This window comes from Lepidochelys kempii, chromosome 1, assembly GCF_965140265.1.
Source record: "Lepidochelys kempii isolate rLepKem1 chromosome 1, rLepKem1.hap2, whole genome shotgun sequence".
NCBI classification, from domain to species: domain Eukaryota; kingdom Metazoa; phylum Chordata; order Testudines; family Cheloniidae; genus Lepidochelys; species Lepidochelys kempii.
The window spans coordinates 117496826-117514854 of NC_133256.1; the positions used below are offsets into that span (position 1 = coordinate 117496826).

The 18029-nt window shown below is 40.1% G+C and overlaps 1 protein-coding gene across 1 annotated transcript in view; it reads left to right on the forward strand.

Moving 5' to 3' along the window:
• The window catches only part of LONRF2 (LON peptidase N-terminal domain and ring finger 2), a 50243-nt gene extending 32875 nt beyond the window's left edge, over window positions 1–17368 (forward strand). Inside the window, exons 5-12 of the mRNA XM_073352092.1 lie at window positions 578–800; window positions 4681–4780; window positions 5166–5280; window positions 6942–7063; window positions 7994–8152; window positions 10918–11080; window positions 12640–12789; window positions 13155–17368. Of these exons, the coding sequence (XP_073208193.1) occupies window positions 578–800; window positions 4681–4780; window positions 5166–5280; window positions 6942–7063; window positions 7994–8152; window positions 10918–11080; window positions 12640–12789; window positions 13155–13313 (1191 nt within the window). The 3' untranslated portion in view covers window positions 13314–17368. The remainder of the gene's footprint in view (window positions 1–577; window positions 801–4680; window positions 4781–5165; window positions 5281–6941; window positions 7064–7993; window positions 8153–10917; window positions 11081–12639; window positions 12790–13154) is intronic.
• Window positions 17369–18029: the final 661 nt, after the last annotated feature.

The window sequence follows — 18029 nt, forward strand, 5'->3', positions numbered from 1 at the left end:
TAGATCTCTCATTTCTGAGGGTATGTGTACACAATAAAGAAAAATCCGTGGCTGGCCCAGGCCAGCTGACTCAGGCTTGCGGGACATGGGCTGTGGGGCTGTTTCATTGCTGTGTAGACTTCCGAGCTCGGGTCCAAACCTGGAAATAGTCCTACAGTCCGAGCCTGAGTCGAATGGCACAGGCCAGCCGTGGGTTTTTCTTGTCTATGTAGACATACTCTGAGACTACCTAATATAATTAGATTGGGGTACCACTTTCTAAGAGAGCCAAATAGCGGTTTTTGTATGGTGTGATGTTTTAAATAACATTTTATTTTTGTTAGTCTGTGTGCGCTTTGAGAATGCACAATTACAATATGTCAGGAGAGGTGGTTAGAAAAGAATGAGAATTGTAATGAGAGAAATAGCCCTCTATTTCTGAAGCAATTGGAGCAAGTATCTCTTATTAGTATTGGCTCAGATCAGTTACCAGGTTGCCCCCATAACATTACTATCTTATCATTTCTATGGATAGAATTAGTGCAGAAAATGAGGAAACAGAATCTGCCTGACTTTCATGCAGTTTTTCTCTTTTCAGGATACTGTATTCAAATTAACAAAAGCCCTGTCCCAAGAGTCCGATGTTCTTCGAAGCACTAGTTCTTCTCTCTCTCACAATGTACTGGATTTGCATTTTGAAGACCATAAGTCATTGGGAACAATCCTCTCCAGCTTACCTGTTGCACGTTTAAAAAGAAAGCTATCCAGTGACTTGAGGGATTTACAAAGCTTGGATGTCCTAAATAAGATTCCTAAAAAAGGTCTGTCCTGTTGTGGGGTTTTTTGTTTGTTTGTTTGGGGAGGTGCCGGGAGGGTGTTGGGTTATGGCACTATATTTTAAAATAGATGAGAAAATAACAGTTCTTTGTTACTGTTTGTAGGTAAAACTCAGAGGGGGGAGGGGGGTACTCAGACCTGGTCTACACTAGGAATTTACTTCAGTATAGTTATGTCTCTTGGGGTGTGAAAAATCCACACCCTGAGAGACATAGCAATAATGACCTAGCCCCCAGCGTAGACTGTGCTAGGTTGATGGAAGAATTCAACCTAGCCACCGCCTCTCAGGCAGGTGGATTACCTATGCGGACAGAAGAATCCCTCCTGTCAATGTAGGTAGGGTCTACACTGAAGCGGTGCAGCTGTGTTGCTGTTGCATTTTAAGTGTAGACATACCCTCAGTGTCACAGCTAAATACAAGCTAGAATAGATGGTTTAGGGCAAGTCTTCACTTAAAACGCTGCATCGGCACAGCTCTCTCATCTGTGTAGTTAATCCACCTTCTCGAGAGGCCATAGCTATGTCGGCAGGAGAAGCGCTCCCGCTGATACAGCGTTGTCTACACAGGGCGTTAAGTCAGTATAACTTGGTCATTCAGGGCGATGGATTTTTCACACCCCTGAGCAACGTAGTTTTACCGATTATAGGTCTGTAGTCTAGACCAGACCTTAGTACAAGTAGCTAACACACATTCTAAGAGACCATTCAATTTGAAGTGGCCCATTAACACCCCTGCAGTCATAGGACAAAAATGGGGAGATAGTGGGTTACAAATTGTTGTAATAAACTAGAAATCCTGTCTCTTTATTAAGACCATAATTTTTAGTGCCTAGCAAAGTTATGAATTTAAGCTCCCAGGTTCATCTTTGGAGGGTGTTGTGCAGGTTTCTTTTGAGGATGAGTGCTGATAGGTCAGATATAGAGTGATTGCTTTGTGAAAAGTGTTCACCCAGAGGTGATATGGTGGGGATTTTTGAGTTGTTTTTTTCCTTTTGTCTTTTTTTTTTTTTTTTTTTTTTTTTTTGGTGAGAGTTCACTCAAGATCATAGTGGAGAGCTTGCTTCTGGTGATGAGCGTGGTGAGGTGGGGGAGTTCAGGAAAGATTTCTTTCAGGATGTGGTTCTCATTGGCTATGGGTTGCAATTGTTTGATACCCCATGTGGGTTCTAGTGTGGGGTGGTAAGTGACAAGTAGGCGTGTGTGGTCAGAGGGCTACATGGCTACAACACGACTTCAGACAACTCGTCATTCTTGTTTGTTGCTATGAGCAGAGTTGAAAGCCTTGTCTAAACATCAATAATATTGTTCCAGAGAAGTCTTGATTCATCTGAAAAGAAAAGGAGTACTTGTGGCACCTTGGAGACTAACCAATTTATTTGAGCATAAGCTTTCGTGAGCTACAGCTCACTTCATCGGATGCATACTGTGGAAAATACAGAAGATGTTTTTATATACACAAACCATGAAAAAATGGGTGTTTATCACTACAGAAGGTTTTCTCTCCCCCCACCCCACTGTCCTGCTGGTAATAGCTTATGTAAAGTGGGGTGGGGGGAGAGAAAACCTTCTGTAGTGATAAACACCCATTTTTTCATGGTTTGTGTGTATAAAAACATCTTCTGTATTTTCCACAGTATGCATCCGATGAAGTGAGCTGTAGCTCACGAAAGCTCATGCTCAAATAAATTGGTTAGTCTCTAAGGTGCCACAAGTACTCCTTTTCTTTTTGTGAATACAGACTAACACGGCTGTTACTCTGATTCGTCTAAGGAATACATACTTCTCTTCTCCAAATGCTGCCTTTCTGATGCTTCATCCATTAATAGCTTATCTATTGTACTGCTGGTGAAAGGAGTGCTGTAGTAGTTAGGCCTCTGAGGTATAGCTAAACTTCAGCGTCTCTTTACATGAAATAGAGGCACAGTAAGCCCAATGGAGGAAGCTAATTTGCATCAAAATCAGTCATATGTTAATATCTATTTTTCCCAGAAAACAAAGAATCCATTTAAAAGAGAAGTACCCCTATCCATTCTGCCATTTAATACATCTGCTTACATAGATATTTCAAACTTTTTTTAACAAAGATCTCGGGTTTAGCAGTGTGAAGGAATGCTAGAAGGCAGTAATGTACTGTATAATGAAATAATTAATTAATGTTTTTTTTTAAATCTCCACTGTATTACCATTCATTGTTTCACCAAATTTTGAGGGTTAGAAATCTGACTTCTGCCTTGAAATTTACACACAACGTACCACTGTCTGTTTTCCACCTCTCTGCTCAAAACCCATTTCTTCCAGATAATAGAAATGGTCCACCTCCCTGCTGTGATAGGAAAACTCCTACAGAGTGGCCTGTGAACTGCAAACCCACCCAATCACTGGGGTGGGAAATCTAACCTTCCCCTATCTTCACAGTAAGGGATTTAGAGCCATTTCACACTTTTAACTGTCAGTTTAAGGTTTACACAAGATGTGATGCCATGTTATTGTCTGCTGAATAGCCCGTTTAGGGTCCTGCTATTGGTCAGGGACCCCACACTCAAGATATAGGTTAAAGATTAAACATTTTCTATGAAAACCACTAATGTATCATCCACAAGACCTCAACGCCCTTCCCCTGTACTTGATACATGCCAGAAGGTTGTGTACAGGTTGTCCTATAACAAATTGTAGTGTTGTAATTTGCATGCAAGGGGACAAACTTAATTTTTCATGTGACATCTAGTTAGACTCCTCCACCAGAGGGTTAGGAGGCAGAGATGCCAATGGTATGAGAACTTTTGCTTAGTATTTCTAGACTTTCTGCTGCTTAGGCTTTTTGAACTACAGTGTTAAAATCCTCAGACAAAGATGCTGATCCTGCAGTGAGTTGTGCACAGATGAAGGAATCTGCCTGCAGAGATCTTATTGCAGGGTCAGACCTTGTAAGTGCCAGTAACCATTATGGAACTTATACTGCTACAGAGCTTCTAGGTCCAAACTGGTAGAAATCTTGTCTACAGGGAGACAAGACTTGTCCACGCGGTTTTGAGTTATTTGTAAGTTTCTCAAGACCCAAGAATTTAGGAGTCTGCAGATTTGGGGGACTTAGGCTGAACCTGTGAATTTAGTAAGGTCTCTTAGTCCAGCTGTTCTGGCTTCAGCACTTAAAGGCTCAGCCTGCTTGGTTTAGTCAGAGCTTAATGCTCTGGGCTGTGCTTTAAGTTTAAAATTCTTGAAAATCAGGAATTCGGCTATACAGAACTTGCCAACAAAGCAGGCTATGCTAGAAGTTCGTTAACGCTCTTCACTCTTTTATAAACAGTGCCTGCCCTTGAGAACGCTAAACATTACTGCAACAGCAAAGTTCTCCGATTCAAATGTGTTAGCAAATTAATCTCCAGCCTTCCCAAAAAAAACCTTTAAATGCAATAGTCCTGATTTCAGAGGGAGAAGGGGGTGTTAAAAAACAAACCTGGAGTTCTTAAATTTAGCTTGTTTTGGGGGTGGGGTGGTTTGGGTTGGGTTTTTGTGGCTTTTTTGTGGTGGGTTTTTTGTTTGTTTGAAACATGAAAAACTCTTGAAAAATTAAAATCTATTTCAAAGTCTGAAGGGTTTTTTGTCTTGTCTCAAACTTTGGCTCTCCAACAGAAAAAGCTTTTACCCTCTCAGAAAAGTTACCCTCTGGCAGGAGGTCCATGTGTAATATTTTAAGTGGAGAGGAGTTTTTTGGGGGGGGAGTTTGTGTTCATAGAGAACAGATATAAAAACTGGGTTCATCATAGGAAACTAGCATGGGGTCACTACTCTGATTCCATAATATGTGTACATACATAGTGCCTGCTTTACCTGAATGTTTGACATAGAGCTGTCCTTCTCGCTTAGATGGAGATACTGTACTTGAAAACTCAGACACCCCTGCATTACGTGAGATATCAGCAGTCCTTGTGGATGCATCTGACTTCGAGTGTTCCCTCTGCATGAGGTATGACTGCGTAGAGCTGAGAGTCTTCCTAAACTTTAGACCAAATATATTTGGTTTTGAGGAAAGGGTTGTACTGGAAGCTATTCTAACATGAACTAAAGGTTTTGTTTCATCTTTGCAAAAATGTAATAAATGTTAACATCAGTGGAGATGCTGAAATTATTTTTGCAACATGTCAATGTAATGGATTTACTTTAAAAATGAAATCCCTTTTACGTCCTAGGATAGAGACTAAATAATAAAAATGTCTCACAAGATTGACATGCAGGGCAGGAAATAGCTTTTCAAATGATAAGCTTAGTGACACATTGCTATCTGTATTGTTTGTGTGTGGGATGGAAATTCTAAAGAACCAATTTTATTTTGTCCCAACTGTCTGGTTTAGGTTATTCTATGAGCCTGTTACCACTCCCTGTGGACATACATTTTGTCTCAAATGCCTTGAGCGTTGCCTTGACCATAACCCATATTGCCCGCTCTGCAAAGAAAAGCTCTCTGAAGTAAGTTTGTATTTGTGAGGGGGTTTTTTAGAAGCTTTTATTAAGATCTTAGCATATTGTGCAAAATCTCTTTGCATACATACAGCTGAACACTATAGGGCCAACATAGTAGTCTTGTTGTGCTCTGCACAGACATAGTCTGAATACTAACACTAGTATTTATTAAGCTGTATTAATAATCTGGAGCAGGCCGGAGGGAAGGGAAGTACTGACCAAAATTGTTCGTACAGTATTACTTTCTCACATTGAAATGAGGCGTTTTAGTTTTTGCGTGAACAGTCTCTAACAAAGACTGTGAAAATGCTGAAGAGGCCGTACTGTCATTGCAGTCAGTATCTCTACTGATACTGGGTTGGTGAACAAAGCACGCTTCTGGCCATTCTGGTGTAGAGAATGTATGCTCAGCTGCGGGAAATCTGATTCCCAAATATTTAGACTCCTCAGGTGGCAATAACTTGGTAGCTTGAGTCAAAAGGTATTATCTCCTTTACACTAAGTAAAGAGGACTAGAGGTGGGCAAAAATGTTTTGTGTTTGTTTTTTTGATGCGGGCGGGGAGGGGGTGGGAACAGGAACAGAAACAGAAAACAGTTTGCAGAAAAATGCTGATTTGCATTGATCAAAACATTTCACAAACTCCTGTGTGTTTCAGTTAGTTGTTTCAGTCAAAATTGGGGAGGGCAGGAGGGTTAAGGGTCAAAAGAAATTCAGACATGTCAAATCAGCTTTGTTTCACCACTTCTGAAAGCTAAACATTTTGTTTTTGTTTGTTAGATTCACAAAACTGGAAGTGGTGGTGAACCACTTACACCCTTTAGCCCAGTTAAAGCACACACCCCTCCCCCTTCTCTCCTGCTGAAGCTGTAACACTTTGGATACATGATTAAATATTCATTGGAGCAGGGACTGGAACCTGAATGTTGCCTGCCCTCCCAGGTGAGGCCTTAACCACCAGGCAATAGTCATTCTCATTCGCTCACTCTCTCTCTGGTCCGCTGAATACTTAAACACTTTACACAGAGTGGAATAGCTTCAACAGGAGAGACTGAGAATACTCTCTAACCCTGGTGGTTGGGACACTCACCTGGGAGTGGTGGAGACCCCGGCTTCAAGTCCCTGTTCTAGAATGGGGATTTGAACCTGGGTTTTCCACATCCTGGGTCAGTGCTTTCTTTAACAGCTAGGTAATAAGGGACTATCACTATCCAAAATGTTTTTTCTTTAGATGACCTGATACAAGTTTTTCCCAACTCTTTTGATATGCTGAACCAAACCTGAAATATTCTGGAATTTTCGAGTCAAACTGAATTGTTTTCAACACTTTGGAACTACCAGCGAATTGCAAGTCAGTTATTCTCACAGCTCTGAAGAGTACCCTTTTTTTTTATTGTTATGTTGTAGATCCTATGATAAATTTGTCCTTCTGGAAGTTTATGGGCACTGAAGTGAATAGTGTGTCCACTCTTGTATCACAGAGATAATCTCAATTTTTTGAAAGAGTGAGAAAAGAAGGGGGGTTAGAACAACTTTACATCAGGAAGCTGCTGCATTAATTGTTTTGTCACTATTTGCGAACCATCTTGAGCTATCTTGCTCTTGGAATGGAGGCTGGACATAACTGATTAAATATTGGTACTTAAGCTTTAACTCTCTTCTCTATAGTTTTTGGCAAGCAGAACTTATAAAAAGACAGTCCTTACAGAAGAACTAATAGTTCGTTACTTGCCAGAAGAGTTATCAGAAAGAAAGAAAATTTATGAAGAAGAAATGAAGGAATTATCAAAGTAAGTTGTTTTTCTGTTGTATCTAAATGTTGTAAACTTTTATTTTGATGTAGATTACTGAAGAAAACTTTAATTTATTTATGAAAGTAGGTTTCAAAGGCTCACTTAATCTATTCCAGTGTTGGCATGTTTGTAGTCGATAGTAATCAAGGAAAAGTAGGCTTGGATGTGAGAGGTGCACAACATCAGAGGAAAATATTAATTTTATTTGGCAATAAATTTTAGTGGATTTATTTCTGTGAATAAAAAACCCATAATTTAAAACTAATTAAAACATCTTCCCCAACAGTAGGAAGTGGGGGATTGGGAGTAAAAGAAGCGTAAAATGTAAGCAGGTATGCTTCTACACATCCTTATAAGTAGATGTATTGGCTGCTTTATCCATGATTACTTGTACTTGCCATATAGCTGAATTTAAAAAATCACAACAGAAAAATGAAAGTGTGTTACAAAACTAGAGGCTGAAAGTTAACTCTGTCCTTGAGTCCCCATTTCCACTGAATTCCTACAAACACTCCACGTCACTTTGGAATATAAGGATTGCTTTCCAGCTATGTTTAAAGTATATGTAGTATGCAGTAATATATCTTTTTTAAAATTACAGATAAAAGCTGTAAAAGACTCAGTGATGTGCAAATTAGATGCTTTTTTCCATGCACATGCGTGAGAATGCGATTGCATTTTCCAAACTTTTTCTATTAAAACCGAAGAATGGAGGTATTAGTACCTAGAGTGCATTAATAGCAGGGAGAGCCCTTGGTGCTCTGGTGCCTGTGAAAGCAACAAATTTTTGTTGACCAAGACCTTATTTTACGAGAAACAAGTCTGAGAAACCGTTCTAGTCAAACCACAACTATGAGGTTTTGTGCTGAATAAATACAGTATGCGTGAGGAGACTGACTGACTGTTCTCATATTTGCATTTTTGCAGTTTGAATGAAGATGTTCCCATCTTCGTGTGTACCATGGCCTTCCCTACCATCCCTTGCCCACTTCATGTCTTTGAACCTCGGTATCGGCTAATGATAAGAAGATGCATGGAAACTGGTACCAAACAATTCGGCATGTGCTTAGCTGATGAACTAAAAGGGTATGGAATCTTGCTGAGAAAATCCCTGTCGTAAGACTTTTGGAAGCCAGTGGAAAACCATAGTACTCTTGGTCTTGCACAACCAGTTGGATCCTTTTTAGGTTTCATGCTAGCAGATACAAATGTTACTAAGTGTTTTGTTGCCAGGTTTTTATATAATCTGTAAACATCCCGTTTTTACTGAAGTTTCTGATATCTCAATGTTAGACCCAGAAAGTTGACTTATGCTCTAGTTATCCATCCAACCTCCTTTACGTATTCCTGGAAAGTGTTTCATTGTGGATATGCTTTGGAATAGTTATGTTACATTTAACTAGAAAATAGTAACATGTCAAAAGACTGGAGTGCATATGACATCTATTTCCTATTATGTTATGTATGAACGGTTTGGGGTCAGTTGTACCACAGAGAGCCTATTATGACAGTTTCTGATCCACGGTTTGGTTCCCAGTATAGGCTGTTGACTAAGTCAAGGTGAGGGTTGCTCTTCTGTCTGTCTGCTCTGTAAGGGTATGTCTACACAGGGATGATAAACCCATGGCTGGCCTGGGTCAGCTGACTCAGGCTGTGGGGAGTGGGCTCTGGGGCTGAAAAATCGCTCTGTAGATGTTCAGGACTGGGACCATCAGAGAGTGGGGTCCCAGAGCTCAGGCTCCAGCCCCAGCCTGAAGTCTACACAGCAATTTTTAGCCCATGAGCCTGAGTCAGCTGACCTAGACCAGCCACAGCCGTGCCATCGGTCTTTTATCCCTGTGTAGATTTACCCTGAAACATCTTCCTGTCTCCTAAGCTTTGGGTTCAGATCAGACTTTTATGAATACCCTGGGTTAATAAAGCTGGACCATACAGTAGGTGTTTGAAGTGGAAAATTAGGCTTTTTGAATGAGAATTACATGCTTGGTGGATGAGGATGCTGGATCTGAGCTTTCATTTGTAGGAACTGAAGAATCCTAAAGAGGTCATGGATGTCCTAATTCCCTTGATGGCATGGTGTAGCTGCAAACATGTACAGTGGAATCTTACAGTGAAGTGCTGATCCCTTTGAAAGAGGGAGGAAGTGGAGAATAACTGGATTCTCTGCTCTGCCCTTAGAGCATGCAGAACAGAGTTAGTTTCCAAAACCCTCCACCTTTTGGGGGCTTGGCTTTATTAGTAATTCGGAAATAACAGTGTAAACCTCAACTTAAGCTGCTTCTCAAGTGTAGCTGTTCTTAAGGTTTCTCTGTAAGACCACCTCTGGCTTAATTTTTTCTGGCACAGACACTCCCATCACCTTGATATTAGGAAGCTTACTGAAGCACTTACCTCCTGACTTGTGCAGTGCCTGGCACAACGTGGTCTTGATCTTGGTCAGTGTCCCTCGTACTACAAATAATGTATTCACACTGGAGCTACTGGACGCACCTTCCGTCATGACTCAGCAGTAATTACCCTGAATTTTAATGCAGGATTTTAGCTCCAGTTGCCTTCTTCTAAAAGGGTGCAGTGTGTAACCCAGTTACATGGAGTTTCTTTAGAACAGGAGAGGACTTTCCTGACAAAATACCTCTTCCTGGTTGCTCTTCCAGTTGCAGGTGGCCCTGGCAGTTGGTGGGTGGGGAGTCTCTGGTTGGTGTCTCTCTCGCAGCAGAGACCAGCTGTAGTAATATCAGCAGCTAAGGATTCCTCTCCCCTGTTCTCTCTCTGCTTTCCCCTGTAAGTTCCCTGTAAGGCAACTTCTTTCCCCTCTCCTCCTCCTCCTCCTCCACACCCAATCAGAAATAAGGAGAGAGGGAGAGGAGTAGTAATCCCCTCAGAGTGCATCACTTACTATCTACATGGTGGTTGATAACTTACTACTAATCATTTTAGAGTGCATTAGAACTTGCTTACAGTGGTGTGTTAATTAACTTCAACGTCTTGTGCCAAGGTTGTTTTTGCTGAAATGTCCCACCATTGTCTCCACTATTGGAGCTGAACCAGTGGTAGCAGCAATGGGAAAATTTATCAGAGGCCTAAATGGAGTAAAAGCAGTAAAAGACATTCACTTCACTTGCACAGCTTCAGCATATTCTCTAGGCCAGTGGTTCCCAAACTTGTTCCGCCACTTGTGCAGGGAAAGCCCCTGGCACGCCGCAGGTTGCATCCACAGGTTCAGCCAATCGCGGCTCCCAGTGGCTGTGGTTCACTGCTTCTGGCCAATGGGAGCCGCTGGAAGCAGCGGCCAGTACGTCCCTTGGCCCACGCCACTTTCAGCAGCTCCCATTGGCCTGGAGCAGCAAACCGCAGCCACTGGGAGCCGCGATCGGCCGAACCTACGGAAGCAGCAGGTAAACAAACCGTCCCAGCCCGCCAGGGGCTTTCCCTACACAAGCGGCGGAACAAGTTTGGGAACCACTGCTCTAGGTACTTCTCTGCCTTCCTCAGCAGTGTAACAGAGCTATCTCTTTATAAATAGTTGCAAAACCCTGCATAAGTTGCCACCAGCACTCAGGAACTGGTGTTGATGACCAGGAGCTTGAAATCTGCTCAGTTTATTTAAAAACCTGCCCCTCCCTCCTTCCCCACACACAATTCTAATTTTAAAAAGCTGTTGCTTTAATCATGAAGTGTGTGTGTGTGACTGTTACCAGAAACATCGTTGTGTTGGAAAATTATGCAGTTACTTTCGTTTTTCACCAATGTAACGCAGTGGTGAATCAGGTCCAGTAAGTTTATAAATGTCTGAACTTCTATAAATACCTGTTAGTGACTTCCTAGTTTTCTGTGCCCTTTTATTATTTCAGGTTTGCCGATTATGGCTGCATGCTAGAGATCAGGGATGTAAAGTTTTTTCCTGATGGGCGTTCAGTTGTTGATACGGTTGGTGTTCGTCGATTTAAGGTCTTGAACCATGGTCAACGAGATGGGTATAACACCGCGAACATTGAATATCTTGAAGATAAAAAGGTGATCTCTTGGGCATTCATGTTTCTTTGGGTTCGCTTAAATGTTCCGTCCTTGTCGCATCTCAAGTTGAAGTTATTTATTTACATGGTCATAGTGCACATTTTCTTTACTTTGGAAACCATGGAATAAATGATTTTGCCCTTCTGACTACCTCACTAGCGCTCTCTGCAGTTTAATCCTCTCTCTACCAGTGGTACTTCTGTTGTCATCAAATCTCAGGGTAGCTTTCAAACCTTTGATACTTGAAAAGATACAACCTACCATGTCATGTTTAGATTGGGGCTAAAGTAGCAGGTGAAAATGACACTGGTTCAAGACCCTTCTAAAGACACACGTCTAAGTTTTATTCAAGTGCTTAGGATTCCATGCTTTGCATTGATACACAGTATCTGTTCGTAGCTCCCAGAGGTGATCTCTGACCTCACCACACACTGAATAGAAAAGCTGTTTTGTTTTTGTTTTTAAAAAGGTATAACTCATTTTAAAGAAGAGAACTTGGTACTAATACTCAAATGCTTGTGTATGCATGGCATCTAAGGAAATCTACCAATTAAAATAACTTTCTTTTCTAAAATCTGGCGAACACCTCATTTAGTGAATTTGTGGTGGAATTTACTGGCCAAAACAAGAATGGCCTGCATAATGGTCTAGTGTTATGCTGGATATCTCAAATGAGTGCCAGAGTGAGGCGTAGCTCACGAAAGCTTATGCTCAAATAAATTGGTTAGTCTCTAAGGTGCCACAAGTCCTCCTTTTCTTTTTAGTAAAACTCTGATACCACTTCACAGTGCACTCACTGCAGAGTTCAGGCCAGTGGATAGCATTAGAAAAGTCCAGACAGGTCACATGGTTCTCAAACAGACTTTCACAGTTAACTGCAGTTAACTAGGAGGGTTCTCCCCATTTGTGCTGTGCAGGTCAATTGCCAACAAACACACAGAAAAAGAGACAATGGGGATAAAATGCCTCTTCAAGGTTAAAGTGGTCTAATATCCCATGTTATTGCTCAAGGTCCTCACTGTGTGTAGGTGAAGTATATCGTCAGATCAAACATTTGTGTATATTGGCAGAAACCTTTTTAATACCATCCCTGGTACTGGGAAGTCAGTCTCACTTATCTACTTGCTCTGTTTCTCCCTGTCATCTTTCCACTGCTCCCTTGACCTGAGTACCACTTCTACTGTATTTGAAAACAGCACTACTTTGTAGAATTCCCTTAATGCAGAAGCCCTGGCAGGAGGGCTCCTCGTCCTTATTAAGAGGAAATCCTAATCAACTGAAGACTCCAATAGCAATACTTCTGACTTGGTTGCTGAAAGGACCTAAAACTTCTGTAGGAGAGACCAAAAAATGGAACTGGCACGAGTTTGGGATGTATCAGACTTATGCACCACTTCGTTAGCTGGAGACATCCACATTAAGTGGCATAACCATCTCTTAGTAAGGAGTAGTCATTGCTGTTAAGCATAATTGGGTTGAAATTGGCTCTCTGTGAGGCATTTAAATAGTATAGAATATGGAATAAATCTGATTTTTGTATCCTCCTTTTTCTTGATAAGGTGGAGGGAGCAGAGTATGAAGAACTTGTCCGTCTTCATGATTCAGTTTATGATCAAGCTGTTGCCTGGTTTACTTCCCTTAAAGACAACATGAAAGCACAAATTCTCAATCATTTTGGATCAATGCCAGGAAAGGAATCGGAGCCACAGGTAAATATTTCCTAAACCTGCACTACCATCCTAGATCTATGGATCTCCTAGACAAATCTCTGATAGAAAGGTCTCTCGTGTCTCATACATATCAAGCTTATTAATGATTACCCAGTTCTGGTTCACTAGAATCAAGGTTGGAAAAACATTGCCAACTACTCCCTGTGGTTTTGACTCCTGAAGATGTCATTGCTACTTAATTGCACAAAGAGGAAACATTTGAAGTTGGTGTAGCGCTCAAGAAACCCCCACTATATAGATGGGCATTAGTTGTATGTACTCCTAAAATAGAGGGAAAGTGGGAGGGAAGATTGCTAACACTAACCTGTAATCTGTAAGCATGTATCCTTTTATTTCTCTTGCAGAGTAACCCCAGTGGTCCAGCCTGGTACTGGTGGCTATTGGCAGTGTTACCATTAGAAAACAGGGCTCAGCTGGCTATACTTGCTATGACTTCTTTTAAAGATCGTCTTATTGCCATCAGACGTGTATTAATATTTGTAACACGCAAGAGACCCAGATGACATGGACTTACTCGTGAACAGGCACTGACTGTATGTTAGTAGATATGTTTTTTTAAAAGCATCATGCAGAGATGAACAGTTCTTTCTGGTTGTCTGACGTTTGCTATTCTGGATGTTCACCAAACTTTGCACTCTACTCTGTAATTAATAAGCACTCTGTGCCTGTTGTCCTGGTGAAATCTGAGCCCTTATGAAGTTGTGCTACAATTACAATGTCATTGGTAGTTGTGGATAACTACTTTGAAGTACTATTCATAATCAAGAGTTGATGTTTCTAGCCTGTGAGAGACTGAGTTTAAAGTATTAGAACACCACAAATGGCCTATGTGCAGTTTGGATTTACACTTAGAAAGGAAAAGAGTTCTCTGCAATGGATCACAGACTGCAGATAGATTTATTAGAATTTTCCTGAGATGGTCAGCAGAAGGGAAACCAAACTATCCTGCAGATAAAGAATGCACAAAGTACATAGCTGACAGGATATTCTCTTAATGAGTTGGTAGAGTCTCTCTGCACTTTCATCTACTTGTTCAAGAAATATTGGTCTATAAAACAATTTTCAAGATTAAGGTTTTGGAGGTTGTCCAGGAGCGTAGTATTTACATGGTCAAAGCTGTGTGTCGGGAAGAGTAGTAGCTACTGAACAGCAATTTGGTAGCCGTAAGTAACCCCTTGTGTTGTGATTTGCATGTTGTAATGGAATGAATATATCAAATGTCAAAGGTGTGCATTTATTTTTAGAAAATCAAAGTAATCCCAGTTGGTCAGATGTCACTACACACAAATCAAACATATTCCCTAAAACATGAAAGGCTGTTGTGAAATAGCTATTTCACTCCAAATTCCGGGAAAGCATGCTGTGGTACTCGGCCGATGAGTGTTCTTAAAGTAAACTTGGCTAGGATAAGCATTGGGGAAGATTCCATTTCCCTTCTCACCTTCAAATGATGTGCCAAGCTGATGTTACATTGGAACAATATTTGTTAGAACTTTGGGTTTAAAAGTTAGTGTTATGTTTTATATCATAAGTGCTGCACGTGGTTGGAACCTTGGTCTGTGATGACATCATGAAAGGAGGTCTAAACTGAACACTAACAAGGCAAGTCTCAATGCAAGCTTAAGTCAAGTGTCCTCTTCATTTGTTTGTCTTGGTTTTTAATATATTGGTTTTGTTAATATCTTACTTTGATAGCTATTGAATATGTTGCTGGTTAGTCAAACTATTTTAGTGGCTATTTAGAAAATTAATTTAATTGTGTAGCTTCCTAAAAGAAGTAATTTTACCAACTTGAAAAGTTAGCCACAATCTGTGCTCTCAAAGTATAGCAAGATGCTTTTAGAGACACTTGTTCATGTGCAACACTCTGGCATGATGAAAATGGTGTCTTATCTAAATGTTTAAAGTGCCTAGTTTTTAGTTTGCTTTGAATTATTATTTTTTTGTGTGTCCATGAAGATATATATTAAAAATTTGCACATGAGTCCTGGAAGAAAACTGCATAAACAAATGAATTAACACATATTGACTGCTTTCTTGGATACTGTAATTACAACCTTTGTGGTCTGGGAAGCTAAAGTATCTAGTGCAGTGGTTTTCAAACTTTTTCTTTTTTCATTTATAAAACTTCAAATGGAGGTGCGTACCCCTTTGGAAATCTTAGACATAGTCTGTGGACCTGCAGGGGTCCACGTACCACAGGTTGAAAACCCGTGATCTAGTTAACTTTTCTTTCAGCAAATCGTTACCAGAAGTGGTTTCTGTAACTTGCTCTGAATGTACTGTAATTGCCTCTACCTTGAACGCGCCTTTTCTAGTTAAATAGTGATTTGTAATTTATCCTTTGAATTGTGAAGTGCATAACTTACAACCAATGATTTCGTAATCTCCACAGTAGCCTTGCTGGAAGTTCTGCTACTGTCATAAGAGTACTAAAAGTAAAAGCTATATGAGATTCTGAGAGGGTGGAGAAGGCATCAGAGCCCCAAAGCTGCAAACAAAACCGCTTGAAGTCTTTTGGAGCACTTCCCCCTCCATCCATGCATTAGTAACTCTCATACTTCATCCCAGTGTTTTTTCCAGTTAATCCATTTTAGACTACCAGCACTTTAGGTAGTTCAGCTTCAGTTTGGCAACCCAACTCATTTTCAGTTGGGAAAATAAATTCTCTTTTCAGAGTAGCAGCCGTGTTAGTCTGTATTCGCAAAAAGAAAAGGAGTACTTGTGGCACCTTAGACTAAAATAAATTGGTTAGTCTCTAAGGTGCCACAAGTACTCCTTTTCTTTTTGTGAATTCTCTTTGTGAACTTTCACATTGTTTGTTTTTTGTTCTGTATGCCACTCTTGCCATCATTGTCCTTGCTCTCTTTGTTTTACCCTTCCCCTCTTCCATGACTCTTTCCATGTCCATGCATTGAGTTTTAATGTTTTGGCGGCAAAGGGACATTGACAGAATCATACAGTCCTAGGCCTTGCACCTGCAGAATGTTACATATGTGCTTAACCTTACACAGATATATATCCTTTTAGAATTGAAATGTTAGTTGCTGTTTCCTTGATTCTAATTACTGACGACAATGTGAATTTCTCCTCTTTGCAAAAGCCAGTGATTTAAGATGTCTGTCCTTTAAGTACTTTTAAAAGTGACACTACAAAACAAAGTGTTCCCTTTAATACATCATAGGAAAGCAATAATGAAGATGTAAGAGTGTCTTTTTTTTTTTTTAATTAGCTTTTTTGCATTAAATTACATTACTGTCTAAGGATGCCAGGATAACTAATGAAATGTCCTCGCTTGGGTGAAAGCTGAGTGACAGAATTTTTGGTAAGTTTTTAAACTGTTTCTAGTACAATGGGGTCGTGGTCCATGACTGGGGCTCCTGGGTGTTACATTAATACAAATAATAAATATTAGTTTTTAAACACTTAAGTGACTGACATTTTGGATACATAATATGAAATAATCAGTATCTGTATGCAAATGTTAAACTAACAACCCAAACTCACTGTTTCTTCCAAAACATGAAATACTGGATCATACAGCAAAGCTAAAGAGAAATGCTATTCATAGGCACGTACAGAGTCTCTAGGGGTAGAGACTTTATTCCTACCAAGTTCTCCTGTCCTGGTTTGTACAGCAGCAAATAGTAAATAGATGGAGAAACTAGTTGCCTCTCCTCTGGATTAGAGGCAAATGTCCATATTGCAGCTATCTTACATCTTTACTTCGTTCTTGTCCCCATGGTACGGTATTGAAACCATGAGCTAAGCAGCTGGAAAAGACAGGTGTTTTGCTGCCCTTTAACACATTACATTTTTCGTACTTACTTCCTAGCCTGGGCAATGTGATAGGAAAGTCTCCACTTTGGTGAGATCCTTTATACGTCATAAAGAAACAAAAATGTCCAGATCGAATTTTTTTTTCCCTTATGGGTCACCTGTAAGACTTAAAAAAAAATATTTAACGTCACCTTTCAAGAAGCCTGTAAATTATTTGCCATCAAGGCCTTTGTTATCGACTGTATTTTAACATGTCCAGTCTGTGTTTCATTTCATCGATTGCTTTGGACTTCTAACATGCTGATGATCAGTTTCTTACTGCTCCCTTTCTCATGCTCCAGTCCATTTTGAAACTGAAATATAAAGCTACTGTTCAAAAACACTTGGTTCATATTACCTTTCACACTGGTGGAATTGGTATTTGGTAGCGCCTTACATTTACAGTTGTGAAATGATTGTATCAATAACAAAATCTCATCTGGGGCTTGTGACCAGATTAAAACAAGTATGTGTAATGTAGATAAACTTGAAACAATTTTTTACTGTTTTAAAGCTAGTTATGAAACTGTATGTACATATGTATAAATATAAATTAAACTGCGCCATTTTGTATTTAGTAAATTCAGGACAAGTCCATGTTCTAGCCACATTTGGTACTTGTTGCATAAGCAAAGCCAAACTTTTTTAAAAATAGCAATGTTCATTTCATGTATATTTGCAATATTCATGGGAAATGTACTTAATTTATGTGACATTTTGAATAAACAGATCACATTTAGCAGTGTCTGTCTCTTAACAAAAACCCATCATATGTGAAATGTTAAGGTTACTTGGACGTTTTCTTAATTAGAACTTAAATTTAAGTGTGCATGTGTATATCTATTGCTGTTGGTTTGGATTTAGGGCTGTAGGCCCTTGTAATTCGTTTCTGTTAGCACGTCTTGTAATTTTAAATGCCTTAATTTCTGTAAATCTGTTTTGGGGCAGACCACTCAGACAACATGTGTGTGTTTTCCCAAGAATGCTGCTTTAACATGATGTGGAGTAGGGGTTGGAATTTTTATTAATTGGGGTCAACAAACTCTACTGTTAAAGGCTAAAGCTCTTTATAAGAGGTCCTGGTGATTACAGATCACAAGTGAAAGAGGATGGTGGGAGAATGTATTACAGTTCCTGTATCAAAAGGTACACTCAGGTTTCCTTTTTCTCTTCCTCTTTGCAGTCTTTTCTGGCACTTAAGCACCTCTTTTCCCAGTTGATCCCTCATGAGATCTGCTTTACAGCTGTAGGAGTCTATCACACTCTTCAGTAGCTATGACTAAGGCTACGTTTTAGTCATGGGTATTTTTAGTAAAAGTCACAGGCAGTAAACAAAAACTCATGACCCGTGACCTGTGCATGACTTGTACTATATAGCCCTAACTAAAAGTTGGGTGGTC